The sequence below is a fragment of the Chiloscyllium plagiosum genome, unplaced genomic scaffold (assembly GCF_037043375.1).
Source record: "Chiloscyllium plagiosum isolate Xiang-an unplaced genomic scaffold, Cpla_swu_hap1 HiC_scaffold_39, whole genome shotgun sequence".
Classification (NCBI taxonomy): Eukaryota; Metazoa; Chordata; class Chondrichthyes; order Orectolobiformes; family Hemiscylliidae; genus Chiloscyllium; species Chiloscyllium plagiosum.
In genome coordinates this window covers 10285973-10307207 of record NW_028270177.1, presented here as the reverse complement: position 1 = coordinate 10307207, position 21235 = coordinate 10285973, and the positions used below count along the sequence as shown (strand labels likewise).

The 21235-nt window shown below is 42.5% G+C and overlaps 1 protein-coding gene across 4 annotated transcripts in view; it reads left to right on the top strand.

Annotated features, from left to right (window-relative positions):
• The window catches only part of LOC122540917 (A-kinase anchor protein 13-like), a 417382-nt gene that overhangs the window by 47281 nt on the left and 348866 nt on the right, over positions 1-21235 (top strand). For 2 of the 4 annotated variants that reach the window (XM_087981477.1, XM_043677208.2), the window contains exon 1: positions 16748-16784. The exons of the other annotated variants lie outside the window; for them this stretch is intronic. In XM_087981477.1, the coding sequence (XP_087837603.1) occupies positions 16763-16784 (22 nt within the window). In that variant the 5' untranslated portion in view covers positions 16748-16762. Of the gene's footprint in view, positions 1-16747; positions 16785-21235 lie in introns of those variants that run through there. 4 annotated transcript variants of the gene reach the window in all.

Below are 21235 nucleotides of genomic sequence, written 5' to 3'. Positions count from 1 at the left end.
TGGATTGCATTTCAGGGTGGGGTCCTTCTGTCAGAACAATTCTAATGAAGGGTGTTGACCTATCTCTCTCTCTCCCAGATGCTAATTGATCTGTAGGCTTTTTGTTATTTCAGATTTACAGCATTCTGTTTTAGTTTTTACTAATGGCTTTCTGTTCTTTCCCAAATGATTTTCATTGACTGTGCTTGTGGATGCCTGGGTAACTTTATTTCTGGCATGGCAAGTGTGGTATTGCCCTGGAGATTTGAGTAAAATACAATTGAGGCTGCAATAAATGTTTGAAATGGGAATTCGATTTGTACTTGAAAAGAAAAAATTTGCAATGTTATTAGGGTCAGTGACCCTCCAGAGTTCCCTGGAGTTTCCAGGACTTGATCATTAATCTCCTGGCTTGCGCTGTGAGCAACCAGAGAGAGAGATCACAGATCATCAAAGGAAATATTCTTTTTTCTTCACCACCCCAGGTATATTCTTACGAAATTAATATATGGAAGTTAGAAGAAGGCTTTTTGACTCACCCAAATTTGTGGATTGAGAGCTAATACTTCTAGGAATATCAAAGCTGCCAACCCTAGAGGATGAGGGGTAAGTGCAGGGCACTGACCATCTCGAACAAGGTGGAACCTTGCTATTGCCTCTTGTTAATGGCATTACTATCATTGAATCCTCTGATATCAACATCATTGAAACTGAACTAGCAGTATTCATACTGGAGCTATGAAAGCTGAACTGAAGTTATGAATCCTACAGTGAGTAACTCACCTCCTGACTTTCCAAAGCCCTTCCACCATTAATATCACACAAGTCAGGAGTGTAATGGAATACTCCCCCACTGGCCTAGATGGCTGCTCCAACAGCACTCAAGAAGCTTAACACCATCCCAGTCAAAGTAGCCCTCCTTGCTTGGCATCTCATCCACCACTTCCAATATTCACTCTCTGTACAACTCGCTGACACTCTGTATATCTGCAAGATTCACTGCAACAACTCACCAAGGCTCCTTCAACATCACCTTCCAAACCTGTGACTTCTACTCCCTCGAAGGGAATTTGCAGCAGATGTATTGGAGCACTTTTAAGTTCCCTTCCAAACCACATCCCATTCTAACTTGGAAATGTATCGCTGTTCTTTTTCAGAATCTTGGAGCTCCCTTCCTAACAGCACTTTGCGTGTTGCTTCACCTTAAAGACTGCAGCTGTTCAAGAAGGCGGCTCACCATTACTTTTTGCAGAGCAACTGGGGATGAGCAATAACTGCAGGCCCAGCCAGTGGTTCCCAGGAACTATGAATACATTTTTAAAAATTCTTTCAGCATAAGGCAGAAATAGATTTTTCTTTAGTCTTTCTTTTTTTCCACTTTTACAAATAGAGTTTATTATTATGTTTTTTTTCACCACTAGGAAAACACCCATTTGGCCATTTGAATATTTGCAAACAAAGTTTGATAAGGAAAATGCTAACATCAAAAAGTGAAGGGCCAGGGAGAGAGTGAGGAGCAGGAGGAGTTCCGGGAGAGAGGAAGGGGACAAAATCAAAATGGTGTTGGAGGGGGAAATAAAGCACTGTATCCCTCACGCAGTGCCCACCTCTCTCTCGAAAGACATCAAAAGCACTGATGGACACCACGTGCTCCCTCTCAATTGACACCCAGACTGAAGCATAACCATTTATTCTTTCTTGGGATGTCGGTGTCATTGCTAAAGCCAGCTTTTGTTGCCCATCCCTAATTAGTTTAAACTTAATTGCCCATTTCAGAGTCAACCACATTGCTAATATGCTTTCAGTTACATGTAGGCCAGACCAGGTAAGGGTTTCCTTCCTGGAAGGACATCAGTAAACCAGGTGTTTCTTTTTATAAACCAGCAGGTTCCAGTTTTATGGTCACTATTACTAAATATAGCTTTCAATTCCAGATTTGTTTATTGATCAAATTTTAATTCCACCAGTTGCCATAGTGAGATTTGAACCCATGTTCCCAGGGACCCATATCACTGATTACTAGATCACTGATAGTGCCAGACACCATCGTTGGTAGTCCCTCGCAGACGAAGATGACTCTCACTCTTGGGGTGAGTTTGTAGGTGGCTGTACAGACTGACACGGCTTCTACGGGCTCTGTTACACTTGGAGCAGAAAGGGGTTGGTGTGGCAGTGCGCTCCTTTTGCTGTTTTCGCTTGTCTTCCACTTTTTCCCAACAGTAACTCTCAAGGTGCTCGATGCATCTCCGGATGCTGTTCCTACTCCACTCTAGATGGTCTTTGGTCAGTGATTCCCAGCTGTCTTTGGGAATGCTGCACTTTGTCAGTGATGCCTTGAGGGTAGCTTCCTCTGCTGCTGTGACCTCCACAAGAATTTTTGTGCTATATCTTTTTTTAATCCCGATTCTGCGGGGTCATTTGAACCAAATAAATTGGGCTGGTCAGCGGCATTCATCACTTTCCAAATGTGGATTGTGTCTGAAGAGATCATTTTTTTAGAGCACTTAAGAATGAAAAGTTGTCTTATTTATATGGTGCACATGTGACAAAGCATTCTATAACTGTTCCAGTATGATTCCAGTTGTCCTCTAAGCAAAGGAGTGATCAGCTTGTGCTCACTAAAAAGCCACAAACAGCAGCTGAGTGAACAGTTGATTTGTTGAGGGAAAAATGTTGACTCTGATACGAGACTGAAAGCTGGTGCTGCAAGTGTGGGGAAGAGTCTGCAACTTGTGTTGCAAAATTGAAGGCAGTTTGGACTTTCCAACAGTATGATGTGGAGGTGCCAGTGTTGAAAGAAGTTCTGGGGTTTACGTATTAATGATCCGAAACTTGCAACCCATTCTAAAAGATGAAAGACTTAACAGCGATCTAGGTTTGTTCAACATATCATATCAGCCGCATGACACTGATCTTTTGCTCTAAATTCTGTGTCTTATGATCCTGCTGCATGGCTATCTGGTGAAAGAGCAGCGCTTCGAAAGCTAGTACTTCCAAATAAAGTTGTTGGCTAAAACTTGGTGTTGTGATTTTTAACTAATTCCAAAACTAGGCCTGGCAAATATTTACATTTTGACAAAGAAGACACAAATCCACCAATCTTGTAGCAGCCTCCAAATAAGAGCCCATTTATCTAATCAAACAGTGATATTGAGATGTTCAGTGTCGATGCCTTGACACAGCTAGGAAGATAATTGATGTATTGCATTCTGAATATTGAAAGAAGCATTCAGTGCTGTAACTCTAGTTAAGGGAGAGAGGGAAGTCTTGATCTTGAGGTGAAATAGGTGAATATCATGTTGGGGAGATGGCCTTTGGGTTGTGATAGGGCCAATCAAAATGTTCAACATTTAAAATGTTCTGCCAGACGTTGATTGGTGTGCAGTTGGATATTTTTGATATCTGTGAAGAACTTGGGTGCCAACACACTGTGGGTCTGGTGACAGCATTGTCGGCAGTGTGATAAATGGCTTCATTCCTCAACAGAGTACATAAAAGCTCCTTTTGTCATGTTCGAGTGGCACTGGGTTCCATCGTGTAAGTCTTGTGTGGGTGGTGGCAACACCAAAGTAAACTCAATAGACTCACTCACTAAGACTGAAGAAAGGTCTTTTCTTTCCACACTCCCCGCCTCACTGCAAAGCTTTCTTATAGTCCAGTCTCCCATAAGCGATGTTGGCTTCACTCAACAAACTACCAACACTAAATATTAGTATTGAAATCAGTCCTAGTGTTTGCAGTTTCCACAAGTGTCTTCGGCGCAGTTTGAATCCAGTTGAGCAGTGCCTGTTCAACAGTTGAATATTCCATTAATTGTTTGCAGTATTTGTACTTTACGCTTGCCAACTTTCACTATCAAGGTATCTTTCAATGCAATGTGGTTTCTGAGTCGCTCCCAGAACCCATGGTGCATGATAATGAGTATCTTCAATGTTTTTAAATAATATCAGTTGAGCTCAGTAATACAGTGGAGGGTTTGTGTGACAAAGCAATTTCTGTGAAAAACCACAAAAATGCACTTCCTTATTTGTGTTTAGGCTTGGGACTCCCTACCTTTTTAGTGTTGGGCTACTTTTGACCCTCAGTTGTATTTGGGTAGTTTGGAAAACAGCCAAGTCGGGGTTTGCTGGAAAAAAAATTGTGGTTTCTTTTTCTTCACCTCCCAGAGTTGATTCCAGGTTTTGTCTTCCTGGCTGAGCTCCCGTCCTCCGCCTTCCACAGATTTCAACTCATCCAAAACCCGGCTGCCCTCATGCACACTGGTGCCAAGATTTTCACACGCATAGGGACATAAACAGAATTAACTTGGCTGTTTCAGCATTTCATTTAGTTTATGATTGGCTCCCTGTTGCCCTGCAGCTCAAGTATAAAATACTCATTCTTGTGTTCAAAGCACTAGCCTTGCTCTTTGTATCTCTGCAAGCTCCTACAGCCTTCCAAGTACTTTGTTTCTATTTCTCCCTCACATCTGATTCTTTTGTGTATCCTCCCTTCCCTTTACTGCTCTGCTGTGCCTTCAACCCTCTGAGCCCCTGAGCATAACCGCTCCTTCCAAAGCCTCTCCAGCCTGTCCTCCTCCTTAACACCAAGCCAACAAGAATGATGTTACTTATTTCTCTGGTTGTGAATCATGATTCAGCATTCAAGTAATGAGGTTGTTGACCATCCCTTTTAAGTTGAGCTGGTTCAAACCTGGGATCTCTGGTACTTTTACCCCATGAGGCCCTGTAGGAATTCCAGATTGGTGGACTGGGGGCCCAATCCCCGACCAATGCGCAGACTGCAATGAGACAAGTGCTCTGATTGCCCACACAGGTGAACAGTAACCTATTTGCAAATGCATTGAATCAAGTAGAAGACGATTGTTCAGCTGAGCAGTTCTGACCAAATTGAAACCTCTTTTTCTAAAGTTACTGGCAGCCAAATGTACCAAGCAATTGGGTGCATTTTGTTGGTGAAGATGTGCAGTGCAATTAATGGGGCAAAGCCATATAAAAGCAATAGAGTCATACAGCGGGAGTATGGACCCAGCAGTCCAATCCGTCTTCATTATTTTTATAGTCAGTTGGTCACTGGCAATGAATATATCTACTGCCTCAGGTTTCTATCCTTTATTTTCCAAGACAGCCTCAAATGGGTTTATTAGAGAGTAGTTGAGGGAGGAGGCAGGAGAAATATTTGTTGCTTTATTTTTTGCGATCAGATTCTAAGCTGCTCACATGCTGCTTGCAAGGTTGGATCATGTGCAATTGCCCTCATGACAAAAGCACACTCAATGACTTGGAGTAGCACTATGCATACAGAAAGGCTACTGAGGAAGCATCAAACCCCGGCCAATGATTAGTTGTGTGGAAGCTGGTAAGCTTATCTTTCCCATGCATTTGGGGGATGGGGGTTCTTCACTGCAGTAATGCAGAGCAGTTTCCATGGGAAATCTGAAGTGGGGCGAGCAGAGGTGGTTGATGTGCTTTAGGCCAACATTTTGGGGAGATACAACAATGACTGTGGTGAATGGCAAAATATTGAATCACAAGATCCTTTGTAACACCAGAGGAAGCCATTATACGCCATTGAGTCCATATGATTCTCCTCAACAGTCCAGTCAGTTTCATCCTACCCTACCCTGCTCAATTCCCCTAGCATTGCAAATTTACTTCCTTCAAATAGCCATCTAATTTCATCTTGAAATCACCGATTATTTCCACTTCCTCCACAGTTGTGGGCAGCCGGTTCCAAGTCATTACCACTTGCTGTATTTTAGTCTTCAAAAAAAGCCTTTCTTCATATTTCCCCTGTGACTGTCATCCAAAACTTCAATTCTGTGTCCCCTACTTTTTGCACTATTTGCTGTAAGGGACAGGTTTTCCTTATCTGCCTTATCCAACCAGTCATAGTTTTGTGCACTTCTCTCTGTTTAGAATTATTCTACTTTCAGATCACATTCCAAGCCTTCACATTACAGTGAGGTTGAACAAATCACATTCAGTTCTGGTTTCTGCATTTCTCTGTGCAGATGGAATGAGACACACATTCTTTGGTTCTATCCCATTTGTCCATTAAAACAAAAGTACCTAACAAACACTGATTATATCAATGAATGTTAGTTAAAGGGAAGGCTGAGAAAAGTTGGTTTGGAAAGGGAGAGAAGCTGCACACAGATTAAGCACAGGCCTGTCATCTAAACCACATATCTGTCCATGGCTTTGCTTGAAGCTGGGAGTTGAACCATGGGCGGCATAGATTAAAGAAGAGAGAAATCTGGGTCTCTAGCATGCAGCTGTTTAACATTGTAAACCATTGACTGTTAATAGAAGCCTTGACAGGACTGATGGGCAACTTGTGCATCATAGTAGGGAGCGAAATCTGATACAGCTGTACAAAATTAACTTTTTCAGTATTCACAGAGACTCTCGGGTAAATGTAAAAGTGGACCCCCCACAAATCAACATTAGATGTTAAGCATGAAAGGGAAAAATAATTTCTGATATGAGAAGGCATGATATGCCTTTGAAAGGCAATCTGCCCAGGCTGCTACCAAGTACTCTTCATCCATCACCCACGTGCTGGTTTATCATCTGGCAGTGCTGCAGCTTTGTAGTTCTCATCCTTGTTCTCAAATCTTTCCATTGTTCTTCTCCTCTGTATCTCTGAAAAATGCTGTTATTTTAAACCCTCTGAGATTTCTGCAGTCCTCCAATTGTGGCCTCTTGCTCATCCCAGAGATTTATTGCTTCACCACTGACTGTCAGGTTCTCAGCTGCCAAGACATTAAGCTCTGGAATCCCCTCCTGAAATCTCTCTCTGTGATTTTGCTTTTTTTCTCTCTAATTTCTTTGAGATGGATTTTAGAACTTGCTCACTTTTCCGAGTAATTTTCTCATCTGGCCATTGTTAGGTTTTGGTTGCTAATATGTCTTCGAAGCACTGTGGTGTGAGTTACTAAAGATGCTTTGTGAATACAGGTTGCTACCCTGTTGACTGGATGCACTACCAAGGCACTAATGGCTTTTTACAATTGCTGGACAAAATAAAACAAAGAAACTTTGCTTCTCTTTGGAGGAGAAAGTGTGCATAAATACTCAGCCAAGTTTGCCGATTGCTCAAATTGTCATTGAAAAGTTTTCAAACACTAACTGCCAAATGGGAGGACTTTACTGTATTTAAACAAAGTATAATTTTGTGTAACTGCAGTGAAGAACTCCTTCCCCAAATGTCTGCCATATACAAAATTTACTAGCTTGTACACAGCAAATCATTGTCTAGGACTTCAGTCTCCCTTGTTGTGTTTACCTGACTTCGGTCAAATGAACAACAGCCAATGGTGTAGTTCAGCATAGGAGAGTGGGACTGGCTAAATTGTTCTGGCAGAAAGCTAGCATTGACTTAATGGATCCAATGTCCTCCACCTGAGCCCTAATCATTCTATGGTTTTGGATTCAGAAGGAAGCTGTGATCGTAATTGGGATGTAAGAATTTCAACTGTGTCCTATTTTGTGCGAGTTGGAAAGGATTGGGAACTTTACAGATATATAATCAGCAGAGTCTGGGTAGAGAAAGCTAATGGTAGTCTCTTGCTCCTGACAAGATGCCTAGAACGTGGTCTTATCATAACCAACACCTTGTTCCATCAGAGAAACAAGCAGAATGCCTCATGGTAAACATCCTTGCTCCATTCCTCAGCACCTGCTGGACGATGTCATTAAGTGAGTGATCTCAAGGGCATGTGTGTGTCACATGCACCAAGATGGCAGCCAAGGACTGCTCATGATCCACCTCCGAATTCACTCTATTGTCCACATCAATACAAGCCCAAAGCAACAAGGACAACGGAAACAAAATCACAGGAAACACTGAGGTACCCCAAGAGCCGAAAGAAAAGAGCGCAATTCAGCCAGCACCTCATTGCCATCCTGATAACTTCAGATATAGTTTGTCCAAAAGCTTAGGCGTGCCCTTGAAGTGTCCGTAATCAACACTTGCAATGAGATGCTCCATCACTCTACTAGGAAACACTAAAAATTGGTTCAGTGAGGGTGACCCAGGAGATCCAGGACACTTCTGAACCAGAAACAGCAACCCAACTTGAGAACCAGAAAGTAGCTCTGCAGGCAACTGAAGGCTGAGCTCCAGCTAATAAAGCTTGGCTCCTCTCGACAGATAATGAAAGGATAAAGTGCAGCAGGTCCAACAGTTAGCCAATAACCACATGTGAGTGGTTTCTTTACAGCAGTCAAGACTTCCTACCGCCTGTGTATCCAACGCCCTACTCCATTGTTGGCCAAGAGTGAAGAGGTGCTCACCGTGGACTGAGAAGGACTAGCTGCCTGTTGGAAGGAACATTCTGAAGATCATCTTAACAGAGACTGTGTCTTCAATGTAAATGTTCTCGACTCCATCCTGCAAGATGCTACCCACTGCCATCTTACCTCAATCCCAAACTGGCATGAAGTAGAAAAGGCTAAGGAAATAAAACAAACAAGACATCAGGAACAGATGAAATCCCCACCAAGGCACTGAAATAAGACAGAAGAGCTACTGCACAAATACATGGCTTTGCTTCTCTTATCTGGAAGGAGCAGAGTATGTCAGAAGATGTCTGAGATGCCATAACCATGGTGATCTTTACGAACTGGTGTCAAGTCTGACTGTGGTAACTACAGAGGAGTCTCCTTGCTGTCATCCACAGAGAAATTCCTATTGTGAGAATCAGCAATCACGTTCTCCCTGTGGCTGAAGAGCTCCTTACAAAGTCACAATGCAGACTCTGTCGTCTAAGGCCACAGCGTACTCCGAAAATCAACAATGAGAAATGCAGGGACCTGCACCAACCTTCGGATTTGGCCTCACAAATGCCTTCCCTATTAAAGATTATGGAGCAGCCTCCATTTCAGTTGGTTTTCTTCATCGTTTGTCTACTCCATGATGATGTGCAAACCCCGATCCTAAGCAGTTGATCGTTTGCAGGCCATGTTAATTATCTGACTAGGGTCAAACAAGGCTGTGTCATCACACCAGCACTCTTCCTGATCTTCCTTGCTGCAATGCTCCATCTTCCCCCTCAGCAAGCTCCCAGTTGGAGTGGAGCTAATCAATGGAATAAATCTGAACCTATTCATCCTGCAGGCCAGTTCCATATTGTCTGTCATTAAACTACAATGTTCAGAAGAATAAAGGGCATTCAGCCCATCAAGTCTGCTCTGCCATTCGACAAGGGTGGCACGGTGGCTCAATGGTTAGCACTATTGCCTCACAACAGCAGGGATCCAGGTTCGATTCCAGCCTCGGGTGACTGTGTGGAGTTTGCACGTTCTCCCCATATCTGTATGGGTTTCCTCTGGGTGTTCCGGTTTCCTCCCGCGGTCCAAAGATGTGCAGTTTAGGTGAAATGGCCTTGCTAAATTGCCCATAGTGTTCAGGGATATATGGGTTAGGGCATTCGTCAGGGGTAAATGTAGGGTTAATAGGATAGGGGAAAGGGTCTGGGTGGGATCCTTTTCAGAGTGTTGGGCTGAAGGGCCTGTTTCCACACTGCAGAGATTCTATTAAAAAGGATCATGGTTGATCCTCAACTCCACCTTCTTGCTTTTTCCCCATAACCCTTGCCTTCCTTACTGATCATAGGTCTATCTCAGCCATGAATATACTTAATGACCAGCCTCACCAGCTCTCTGAGATAGAGAATTCCACAGATTCACTACCCTCTGTGAGAAGGAAGTCCTCCTCATCTCTGTTTTAAATGAGTGACCTCTTTATTTTGAGATTATGGTCCTGGTCTCCGACTATCCCATGTGGGAAACGACCTCTCTGCATCTACCCTGCCAGACCCCCTAAGGATCTTGTCTGTTTCAATAAAGTCACACTCATTCTTTTATATTCCAATGAGTACGGGTCCAACCTCTTCTCCCTCTCCTCATAAGATAGGTTCTCCATACCTGGTGTCTGCCTATTGAACCTTCCCTGGACTGCCTCCAATGACAGCATACATATCTGTTCACGCTCTCTGCTCCAAACCATCAACCCCTTTGCTGAGATGTACAAGAGCATGGGACTTACACTAAACCTTCATAATATAATCCTCCACCAACCTCCCCATATGCCCCACTACAGAGTCAACCTCTGGTTGTCAGAAAATACGAGGCCTTGAACAATGTGGATCACTTTTCATACTCCTGAGAGTTTACCACTGATTAGGATGGATGAAGCACAGTTTCAACACTGCCTTCAGTTTGGCATTGCAACTTTCAGTCACCTGAGGAAGAGTGTAATTAGAGACCAGGCGCAGGCTCAGATCAATATCCCCAGCATCGAAGCATTCACTATGTTCAGTGAGCTCCGCAGAGCCGGTCGCATCGTCCTGATCCCTGACGCAAGACTACTGAAGCAAATGCTCCGTTCATAGCAAGCGCTCTGAAGAGCAACTTTATGGACCCCCCCCAGCTCAAAAATGTAACTACCCCATCAACACCTGGGCCACCTTGACACAGGATGACCCAAAGCGAAGGGAGCATATCTGAAAAGAATTTGTGCAACTTGGGCTTAATGGCCGACGGCAATCTGAACTAGAGTGTCAATGGACAGGGAAGTACATTGGAATCTGGCCATCCCACCCTCCCATTTCCCTGACAAACTACGATAGACAATGACTGCAGTGAGGACCTAAAATGGACTCATTTTAGTGAGGAGCAAGGCACGAGGCACTGCCTAAGACATGAGAGAGATTTTCCTTATTTTCTGTCAGAAGAGCACATCTGGAGGAGATCATCAGGGAAAAATGCCCTGGTTCCTGGTGTTGCTGTGTTCAGTGGATTCTGCAATCCATTGCGTTTATTGAACAAAATAATCAGTGTCCAGTTCAACAAAGACTTTCAATTGGTGTGTCCTTCCATGAATTTCCTTATTCTGAAGAAGAGTCATATCAGGTTCGAAACATGAAGTCTTTCTGTCTTTCCACGGATGCTGCCAGACCTGTTGAGTATCGCCAGCACTTTGTGGTTAATTTCACTGTTTGGGTCACCTATGATCTCTTCCCAAGTGACAATCCGGTTCGGAAGGGTGACTGCTCCTGGTGGAGAAACTGAGGACTGCATTGACTGGAGATTAGTCAAAAAGTGTGGCACTGGAAAAGCACAGCAGGCCAGGCAACATCCGAGGAGCAGGAAAGTGGACAGTGGGATTCCTGATGAAGGGCTTTTGCCCGAAACATCAACTCTCCTGCTCCTCAGATGCTGCCTGATCTGCTATATTTCTTCAGCGCCACAGTTTTGATTCTGACTGACTACTCCTGTTAATAAGAGTGGGCAGGTAAAAGAAAAGCGATAGGCTCCACTCTTGGGCTACGGATAGTTAGTGTATGCCACCTCACATTTCAGTTACATTGTGAAATTGTGTACTGCAGAAAAAGATGCTGAAGCAATATCTGTAGACCCCTAACCCTGTCGCTGCTTTTACCCCTTTTAATTCTACAGAAGCTGCTTGTGATTGTGATTGAATTGAAGGGAGTACAGAAGAAAGTGTTTGTTTTACATATGCAGTTGGGATGGGGGGTGTGGAAGGGGAATTAAAATCGCTGACTCTTTAGGAAGTTTGTCTTGTTTATATTGGATGTAGGCAGTGCTGAGAGTAGAGGAGCCTGTAGCAACAACACTTTATGGATAGTCATGTCTTTAGCCTCTGCCAGAATTGTGCTGGAGCACTCTGCTGAGCTTGGATCGGAATATTGTTGAATGCTGATTTTTCTTTTTTACAAATTGCATTCCACAGCGAGCTAAGGGTAAGTTTTACTTAAACAGAAAGGGGATCTTGCATTTTACAGTGAAACCCCAAGATAGAGCAGTATTGATGTGGCTGGGTAATAAGTTATTGTTGCACAAGTTAAATTTTCTCTCACACTCTCTGTTTCCACCTCCCCCATCCCCCTCAATGCAGCATTCTGTGCAACATTCCCCATTCTGTTGTTTGAGTTGTGTAGGAGGACACAGATTGGCCTCAGCATTCCATGTGTGAAGTCACACAATGACCCTAAAGAGCTTTTTTGTTAGTCCAGGGCGAAGGGTCCCAGGACTCTGTATTTCAAGGTCAGAATACACACTATTGTAGTGGTCAAGAAATAAAGCCAGCAGCGTGGCTGCACCGCTCCAGGGAGGTAGTCCTCATGATACAGAGCTTCATGAATCTGCTTGAGAAAAACTTGCACATTGTCTCTTGTCAGTGTCGACTTGTGAAAATGTTCTCAAACTTCAGAAAATCGTTCGAACTCCTGAGAGTTTGGGTCAAGAGTGTCAGGCACTTACAATCCTCTTTATTTCTTTTGGTCATTAAGAAGCTGTCAACTCCCACGATGGTGAATTGTCCAGGAACATGTCAACTCTTGGCATTTCAGCATTTAGTAAAAGTTGCTTTTATAATGGCTTAAATGAGTGAGTTGAATCTACTATTGAGGCTTCTCTAGCCTGACTGAGGATTTTAGCCTCAGGAGCGGGCAGAATCTGAGAGTGCAGTTTAAAAGGAGCTGAAATATACAATATTTACAATATTGTGTTAATCAAGAAAATAGAAAGTGCTTGCATTTATGAAGTGCCTCCCATAACCTCATAACATCTCACAGAGCTTTAGATTTAGTAATCTCAGTCTAAAGCTGATGAAGTCGTATAGCCAACATTCTGAAAAACGTTATAAGACCATGAGAAATGGGAATAGGAATAGGCTATTCAGCCTGCCCCACCGTTCAATAGGATCATGGCTGATCCAATATTCCTCACATCTGCTTTCCTACCCTCTCCCCACAATCCTTGATTTCCCTCCTGATCAAGAATCTGTCTATCTCCACGTCAGCAACAAGGACTCTGCCCCCGCAGCTCTCTTTGGAAGGAGTTCCAAAGACAGTCAGACCTCTTGAGAAAAGAAATTCCTCCTAATCTCTATCTTAAATTAGCACCCGTTAATTCTGAGACTATGCTTCTACAAATTTTGATTTCAAGATTCCACAAACAATGATGTAGGTGTTGATTAAGAGATAAACGTTATTCCCTACATTGAAGTGGAGGGCTACATTTTGAAATTTTCTGCCTTAACGAGGGAGCTGACGGGGCATTGGTTTAACATCTCATCCAATTGACAACAGTACTGGGAGTGCATGGATGATGTGCCCAAGCTTTTGGAGGGGTTGAGAATTATACCCCCTGACTCTGAGGGAAGAGTGTGCTCCTTTGAGACACAACTGAATTCACATCAAAAGTTCTCAAAATACTTGTCTTGGTGAGTTTTTGAAATGTGGAGTTTCTTATTGTCAAGTTAAGAAACAAATAAGAAAATGTGGAAGTAATGAAGCTGGCCATCTAACCCAAAACTGGAAGTAGGAATAATAAATGAATTGATTCTCACTTCAGCCGGTTTTATAAAGTGGGCCAGATGAAAGAGACACAGGCACACAGACATTTCCTTTACAAAATGCAGCAAAAATAAATGCACAACTTGGAACAAGAATTATTAGTGGCCAACAATTCTTCATTCAGTGGCTTTCAATGGGCATCTGACAGAAATATAATTGTATGGGTGTGAATAGTAATCTTACCACGTGCAGCGTTATGCTTTGGGCATCTGCTGTAAATGCACAACAAACAAGCCTATTAATAGCCAATCTTTTAATATCGACTTCCTCCAACACTATGGTAGCTTCTTGTCCTCAGCTGGGGTCCTGTACTGAAACACCAGTTTCTCGTTACTGATTGAGGAAATAATCATCATTCCCTTGTGCCCAAATTATCTTTCACAGCACTCTGGTAATCCATTTAAATAGAAAAGATGATTTTGGCCTTTGCCACAAGCTTGCACCTGCTGAACACTTGATTTAATTCGTTCAGAGCAATCCATTAACCTTTAGTTTCAAAGGTTCACTAAATTTTTCGGTTGACTTGCTAGAGGTTGTGTTTTTTTTTGAGTGGAACAGTTTGGCATCCTGGGTAATGGGCTGTGTTGAACCAGATTTTAGGCTGTAATTCTTCAGTGCAGTTCTAAGTGAGAAACCTCAGAGTTCCCTTATAGACTTAATGTGAAAAGACAAAGAAGGTCATGGATTCTACTCTGACTAAAGAAACTACCTCTGACATCTGTCCGATATCTGTCAACCCTCAATTTAAAGCTATGCCCCCTTTGAGGGATCTATGTATGTGGACACCGAGATCTCTTTGCTCATCTACACTACGAAGAACCTCACCATCAACCGAGTACTCTGCATTCCTGTTGCTCCTTCCAAACTGAATCGCCTCACACTTTACTACATTAAACTCCATTTGCCACCTCTCAGCCCAGCTCTGCAGCTTATCTATGTACCTCTGTAACCTACAACAATCTTTGGCACTGTCCACAACTCTACTGACCTTAGTGTCAATCGCAAATTCTTCACTGCAATTCTAAACGAGAAACCGCAGAGTTCCCTTATAGACTTATTGTGAAAAGACAATATCTCTGTGACACTGACAAGGAAGGTCTTGGATTCTATCTCTAGTCGCAAATGTGTTAGCTGGTCTCTGTTGGAAACCTTAAGGTTTCCAATTTGGGATAAGTTTGAGGGAAGAGAGCTGGGGTTGGTGAGGAAAAGCAATCGAGTTCTTGATCTTGATCATTGTCCAGTGATCTTGCTTGGAAACTATGCTGTGCGGAAAGCGGTGTAGACACTGGTTTCATTTCGCTGCGACCCCTTTAGTTACTGAGGAGGCAGCCAATACGCACACACTTTGATTTGTTACAAAAAAACTACAAGATGAGTAGCAGAGAAATTTGGAGATTTGCAGTGTAGTGGCAAGAAAGAGGGGTCAGCTAGCACAGTTGGCTGGACAAATAGTTTGTGACACAGAATGATGTCAACAGTTCAGATTCAATTCCTGCACCAACTGGGGTGACCTGAGGCATGGTGCCCCTCAGATTAAACCACTACCAGTCATCTCTCTATTAATAGAATGGGACTATGGTGACTTTACCTTCCAGAATGAAAGAGGTTCTGATTTAATTTATTTTTGACAATGCAGCATTCCCTCAGTGTTCCCCTGGCTCTAATTTACTTTTGTCCTGTGAAGTTAACAATAATTATTGTCTGCCTACTGGATCTCCTCAAATCGAATAAGAAACTTTTCTTTGTTGGCACGGGACCTCTTGAGGCCTTTAATAACCAGCCAGTGACTCATGATGTGGCTTTAAATATTCACTTGTTTACATTAGACAACTCATAGGAATTTCTTTTTTTTATAATAAAAAAAAAGGCTGAGCTTTTAAAAATTTGGTTTGAGTTTCTCAGGAACAGTAAAGAATCTTTAAGATCCCACTGTCATCATGAGTAGGCCACAGCACAGCAGCTACTGAAAACCGACTCCCACATAAAAGCTGTCTTCCCCCTCCATACCCCAGATTGAGTGTGTACTGTCTCTCCCTCTGTCTCTGGTTCCTTTTTAAAGTTACATTAAGAGGGCCCAAAATGGATCCAAATTGACTTGTGACCTAGAACAACGAGGAATAGTTCTTTCAATTCAAATTGCCTGGCAAGTCAATTTTTTAGTGCATAGTTTTCACTTTGCTCTCATTATGAATTTTAAATTGTGTGATAAATTGAATATTATTTGTGCTAAAGGAAGCAACTATGATTTACCAGTAGTATACTGTAACGAACGCACTATGTTTCCAAATTTTAATATAGGATCAGAGGGACTGGACATTGAGCTAACACACCGTATGCCATCTTAACAACCCTATGAACCTGGGTGGCAACTTTGAGGGATCTATGTACATGGACACAGAGATCTCTTTGCTCATCTACATTACGAAGAACCTCGCCATTACCCGAGTACTCTGCATTCCTGTTGCTCCTTCCAAAGTGAATCGCCTCACACTTTACTACATTAAACTCCATTTGCCACCTCTCGGCCCAGCTCTGCAGCTTATCTATGAATCTCTGTCACCTGCAACATCTTTTGGCACTGTCCACAACTCTACTGACCTTAGTGTCAACCGCAAATTTAGTAACCCATCCTTCTATACCCTCATCCAGGTCATTTATAAAAGTGATAAACAGCAGCTGCCCCAAAGCAGTACAGCACTAGTAACTGAGCTCCAGGATGAACATTTCCCATCAACCACCACCCTCTATCTTCTTTCAGCTAGCCAATTTCTGATCCAGACTGCTAAATCATCCTCAATCTCTTGCCTCCATAATTTGTGCAATAGCCTACCATGGGGAACTTAATCAAACGCTTACTGAAATCCATATAACCACATCAACCACTTTACCCTCATCCACCTGTTTGGTCACCTTCTCAAAGAACTCAATAAGATTTGTGAGGCACGACCTACCCTTTACAAAGTAGTGTTGACTATCCCTAATCAACTTACTCCTTTCTAGATGATTTTAAATCCTATCTCTTATGACCTTTTCCAACACTTTACTCACAACCGAAGTAAGACTCACTGGACTACAATTACCAGGGTTGTCTCTACTCTCCTCCTTGAAAAAGGGCACAGCATTTGCTATCCTCCAGTCTTCTGGCACTATTGGTGTAGACATAGAGATCAAAGCCAAAGGTACTGCAATCTCCTCCCTCGCTTCCCAGAGAATCCTTGGATAAATCCTATCCAGCCCAAAGTTCTGAAGTAGGGTCACTTGACCTGAAACGTTAACTCCAATTTCTCTCCACAGATGCTGCCAGACCTCCTGAACTTTTCCAGCAATTTCTGTGTTTGTCTCTTTTCTCGAAGACATTGCTTTGATATAAAGTCCCTCCCTGTTTTCCCTTTCCTGATGACTGCTTACGAGGAGAGCTGTAAGTCATATCCATTGTCACAATACTGTCTACTTGCTGCTAGAGAGAGTGTGTGAGAGAGTTTGATTGATTGGATTTTGATTGATTGGATTGATTCACTCACTCACTCACTCACTCACTTTCCCTCCGACACCAGGACATTATAAACTCCTCTTGTCCGGGTGTCATGTTTCGGACACAACGTTGCTAGCAACTGAGGTCCGGACTCTACATGTGGTCAAACTAAAACTGGTTCCACTCCAATGATCACTGGTTACTGTAACGTTCATGCCTTCTTTCAGATCAGAAGCTTTTAGGGTAGATCCTTGGTTCTGCTCACCAACAAACCAACTTACCACCTCCACATAAAGGTCTTGTGACACTGTTAGTGCCCCTACCTCTGGGCCAGGAGGTTCTGGTCCAAGTCCCATCTGTCCTAGAGGTGGGACGTAACATGTCCAAACAGATTGATTAAAAATAATTACACTCCCCACATCAGTAGCCACATAAAGTAAGGGTTTCCCACCATATGAGAGACCCATATAATAATTGGCTATTGTTACGAACTTGCTTGTCTAAGCGTCTGAGACAGGTGCTGAAAAACTATCATCATTTTAAACACCTTTATTGGAATACACTAATAAATTTATTGGTACTGATTTCTCAGGATTCCTAAATGTTCGGAACTAGATGTTAGAATGTATGACAAAGAAAAACTGCTGAATCATGAACATTTGAAAGCGGCTGCCATCTTTTGTGATGAGCAGACTCGTTAGATTAATTAATCAGAAGAACAAGGGATGATTTCTTAGAAACCTATAAAATTCTATCAGGGCTTGGCAGAGTCAATGCAAGAAGCATGTTCCTAATGACCAGGGGAGTCCAGAACCACAGGTCATAGTGTAAGGATATGTGGTAGACAATTTTAGGACTGAGATGAGAAATTTCTTCACCGTGAGACTGGAATTCTCTTTTGTCCAGAAGGAGTTAGATAAAGCTCTTGGGGATAAAACCTTCAAAGAGTATTGGACAATGTATAGGAACAAGGTACTGAGTTGGGTGAGAACCATGGTCACATTGAATGGCAGAGCAGGCTCAAAGGGCTGAATGGTCTGCTCCTAGTACTATTTACTATGTTTTTATCATCTAGTAAGCCATGGAGGGAGCTTTGGGTTTTGTCTCCTCCGTTAACCATTATCTGCAGTGCGTAATCTCTCTCTCGGATGCAGAGGCATCTGCTGCAGATTGCTGTTATTTATTTTGTTATTACTAAAATGTGCATGAGGCCAAGATGTGAGAAGTTGACTGAATTGAGTACTGGGTTACAGGGTGTGTCTCATGTGTATATTACTAAGTCAGTTGCAGAGCCTGAATGGAATGAAGTGAAATTATCTCTCTCCTTCATTGGTATATTCCTGGGGATGTGTTCTGTAAAGTGCCTTACTGCAGTAAGTCCTCACTTAAAGTTGTGGTTACGTTAATGAAAATCATGACTTTATGGGAAGTTGGGTTCTGTTAGACCTTGCTTAGCAAAGAAAATGTTAAACCCTCTAAGTTAAAATGCTGCACTTTTCTAAATTCGTTAGTAAGTTAACTTACATTAGTAAGTTAAGTAACTTTTAAACTAAAATAAGCTTCAAGATATGAAAGAAAAATTTAACATGTGGCTTATTTTACAGCGACTTCCCATTTGTTTGATTCCCAAACCTCCCTCGCCTGATCCTTCCTGGTTGCTGCTGACTTTTCCCTTCCCCTGGGGAGGAGGCAGTCAGGGAGGCGCCATTTGGTCAAGTCGAAGCAACATTAAAATAAACCTCGTGTCATTCAAGGAGATTCCAGCCCCAAATGAAAGTTGAATGATTTGTACTCTAGACTGAAGGAGGTCTTTTGGCCCATCATATGTATTCCATTGCCTTGTTAGCTGTCCCCGTGTGTATTGCCGTTCACCTTTCCAGGATGAATTCCATTTGTGACTGTTCTGCCCAGTTGACCAACAAATTGATATCCTGCTGCAGTTTTCCCCTATCTCCCTCACGATTTACCATCCAACTGGGTTAATGTCTTCTGTGAATTTCTTGATCATATTTTGACTATTTGGCTGAGGGGTTATGCAATGGACTGCAATTCATTGTGCTTTTCATACTTTCATTAGAGGTATTCGAGAGGCCTTGAATGATTATTTATATAGAAATAATGTGCAAGGGTACGGGGGGAAAAGCAGGAGATTGGCACAAGGTAATGATGCTAGTTTAAAGAGTCAGTACCAGATATGATAGACAGGGATAGTCTCTTTCTTTGCAATAATACATCTTTGTTTCTGTCATATTCCCTAAATTTGAATTATAGATTTTTACACATTTATGTATTTGATTATTTTCTGATTTTGCAAAGTTCATATGCTTCATGTACTTAGGTACTTTGTACCTAAGATGGTGCCACGTGTGGAGACATTGTAGACTTTGGATATAGTCTTGTACCCTGTATTTGAGTACATGTAACAATAAAACCTAAATCCAAAACCCTGAATTCACATACTATTTATGGGAAAACTGGTGACTAGACCAAGATTTCCAGGTGCTGCTGTCTGTTCCTGGGAATTTAGCATTTCTTCATCTCTACAATAAACTTGAATTACCTGCTGATTTGATTTTTCTGACGTTGAATGAAGAGCTAGACTGGGCATCACATTGATGATGCTGCAACAATAAATCTCCAGCCAGTTCTCTGTTGTTTTAAAATTTTATTGAGACAGGTGGCACTCGGTAAAACTTCTTGAACATGGAGTGGTTAATTATTTTGCATTGAATCTGCCAATCACAAGCCCTCACTTGGTCTACACAAAGTGGAAATACACCTGCCCTTTAACTGATATTGCATGTTGACCTTTATTCATACTGGTGATTAACAATGTGCCTTACACTGCAGGATAGCTAAACAAAATCTCTCTTTCTCCAGCACCTAATAACTAGAGGCAATTCAAACTCCTGCTGGTGTATGACCCGTAGTGGAATCCAGTGACAGCTGATTAGTACATAAATCTAACAGCTGTTTGTGTGGAAGTACCAATGAGATTTTTCTTTAGAAACTGGTGAGAGCTGCATTTGACCAAGATACTGGTCAGAGTTATACCGAGCACATATAAGATCTTTTTGGTTGTTGTGGGTCAGTCATCTTAGTACTGGGACATCGCTGCAGGATCTCCTCAGGCTGGTGTCCACACATTTCAGCTGTTCCGTCAATAACCTTCCTTGCATCAAGAGGCCAGTGTGGAGATGTTTGCTGGTGACATTGGACATCATTCGGCGCCATCTGCAATTCTTTAGGCAATGCACGGCCATGTGCAGCAAGACCTGGACAGCATTCAGAGTGGGGCTTTAAAAACAATGAGTGACATTAACACCACACAAATGCCAGTCAATAACCATCTCCAAAGTGGGAGAATCTAATCATCTCTCCTTAAAATTCAGTGGCATTTCTGTCACTATATCCTCCACTATCAAGAGCATTGGCCAACAACTGAAATGCGTATAAATGCAGTCACTACAAATGTAGGTAAGAGGTTGGAATTCTGAGGTGAGTAGCTCACCACCTGACTACCAAACGCATGGACACCATCTGTAAAGCACAAGTCAGAAGTCATAGAGACGTACAGCATGAAACAGACTCTTTGGTCTAACTCATCTGTGCTGACCAGGTATCTCAAAGTGAACCAGTTCTATTTGCCTGCATTTGCCCTCTGAACCTTTCCTATTCATGCACCTGTCCAAATGTCTTTTAAATGTTGTAACTGTACCAGCCTCTACAACTTGCTTTAGCAGTTCATTTCCATGCATGCATCATCCTCTGTGTGAAGAAATTGCCGTCAAGTCCCTTTTAAATCTTTCCCCACTCACATTAAGTCTATGCCATCTAGTTTTGGGCTCCCTCACCCTTGGCCATTCACTCTATCCATGATTTTATAACCTCTGAGGTCACCCCTTGACCTTTAATGCTACAGAGAAAACAAGTCCCAGCCTATCCAGCCTTTCCTTATAACTCAAGCCCCCCAGTCTAGCAGCATCCTTGTAAATATTTTCTGCACCCTTTTTAGTTTAACAACATCCTTCCTTTAGCAGGATGACCAAAATTATATGCAATATTCCAAAAGTGACCTCAGCAATGTCTTGTACAGCTGCAACATGATGTCCCAACTCCTAAAGCCAACACACTCAGCTTAGTGAATGCAGCTCCACAACAGACTTAAAAACACCCAAGATAAAATGTTCAGCTTAATTGGCACCTCATTGACCAATATTAGCATTCACTTCCTCTGCAACCAGCGCATAGTGCAAGCGTTTGTTATATTTTGCAACACATTCCACCAACTCACCAATGCTTCTTCGATAGCAACTTCTAAACAGTGGCCTTCCACGTATATCTAAGGACGGTGATGTATGGCAGTATCACCATGCTCCACACATTTTGGAGCTATT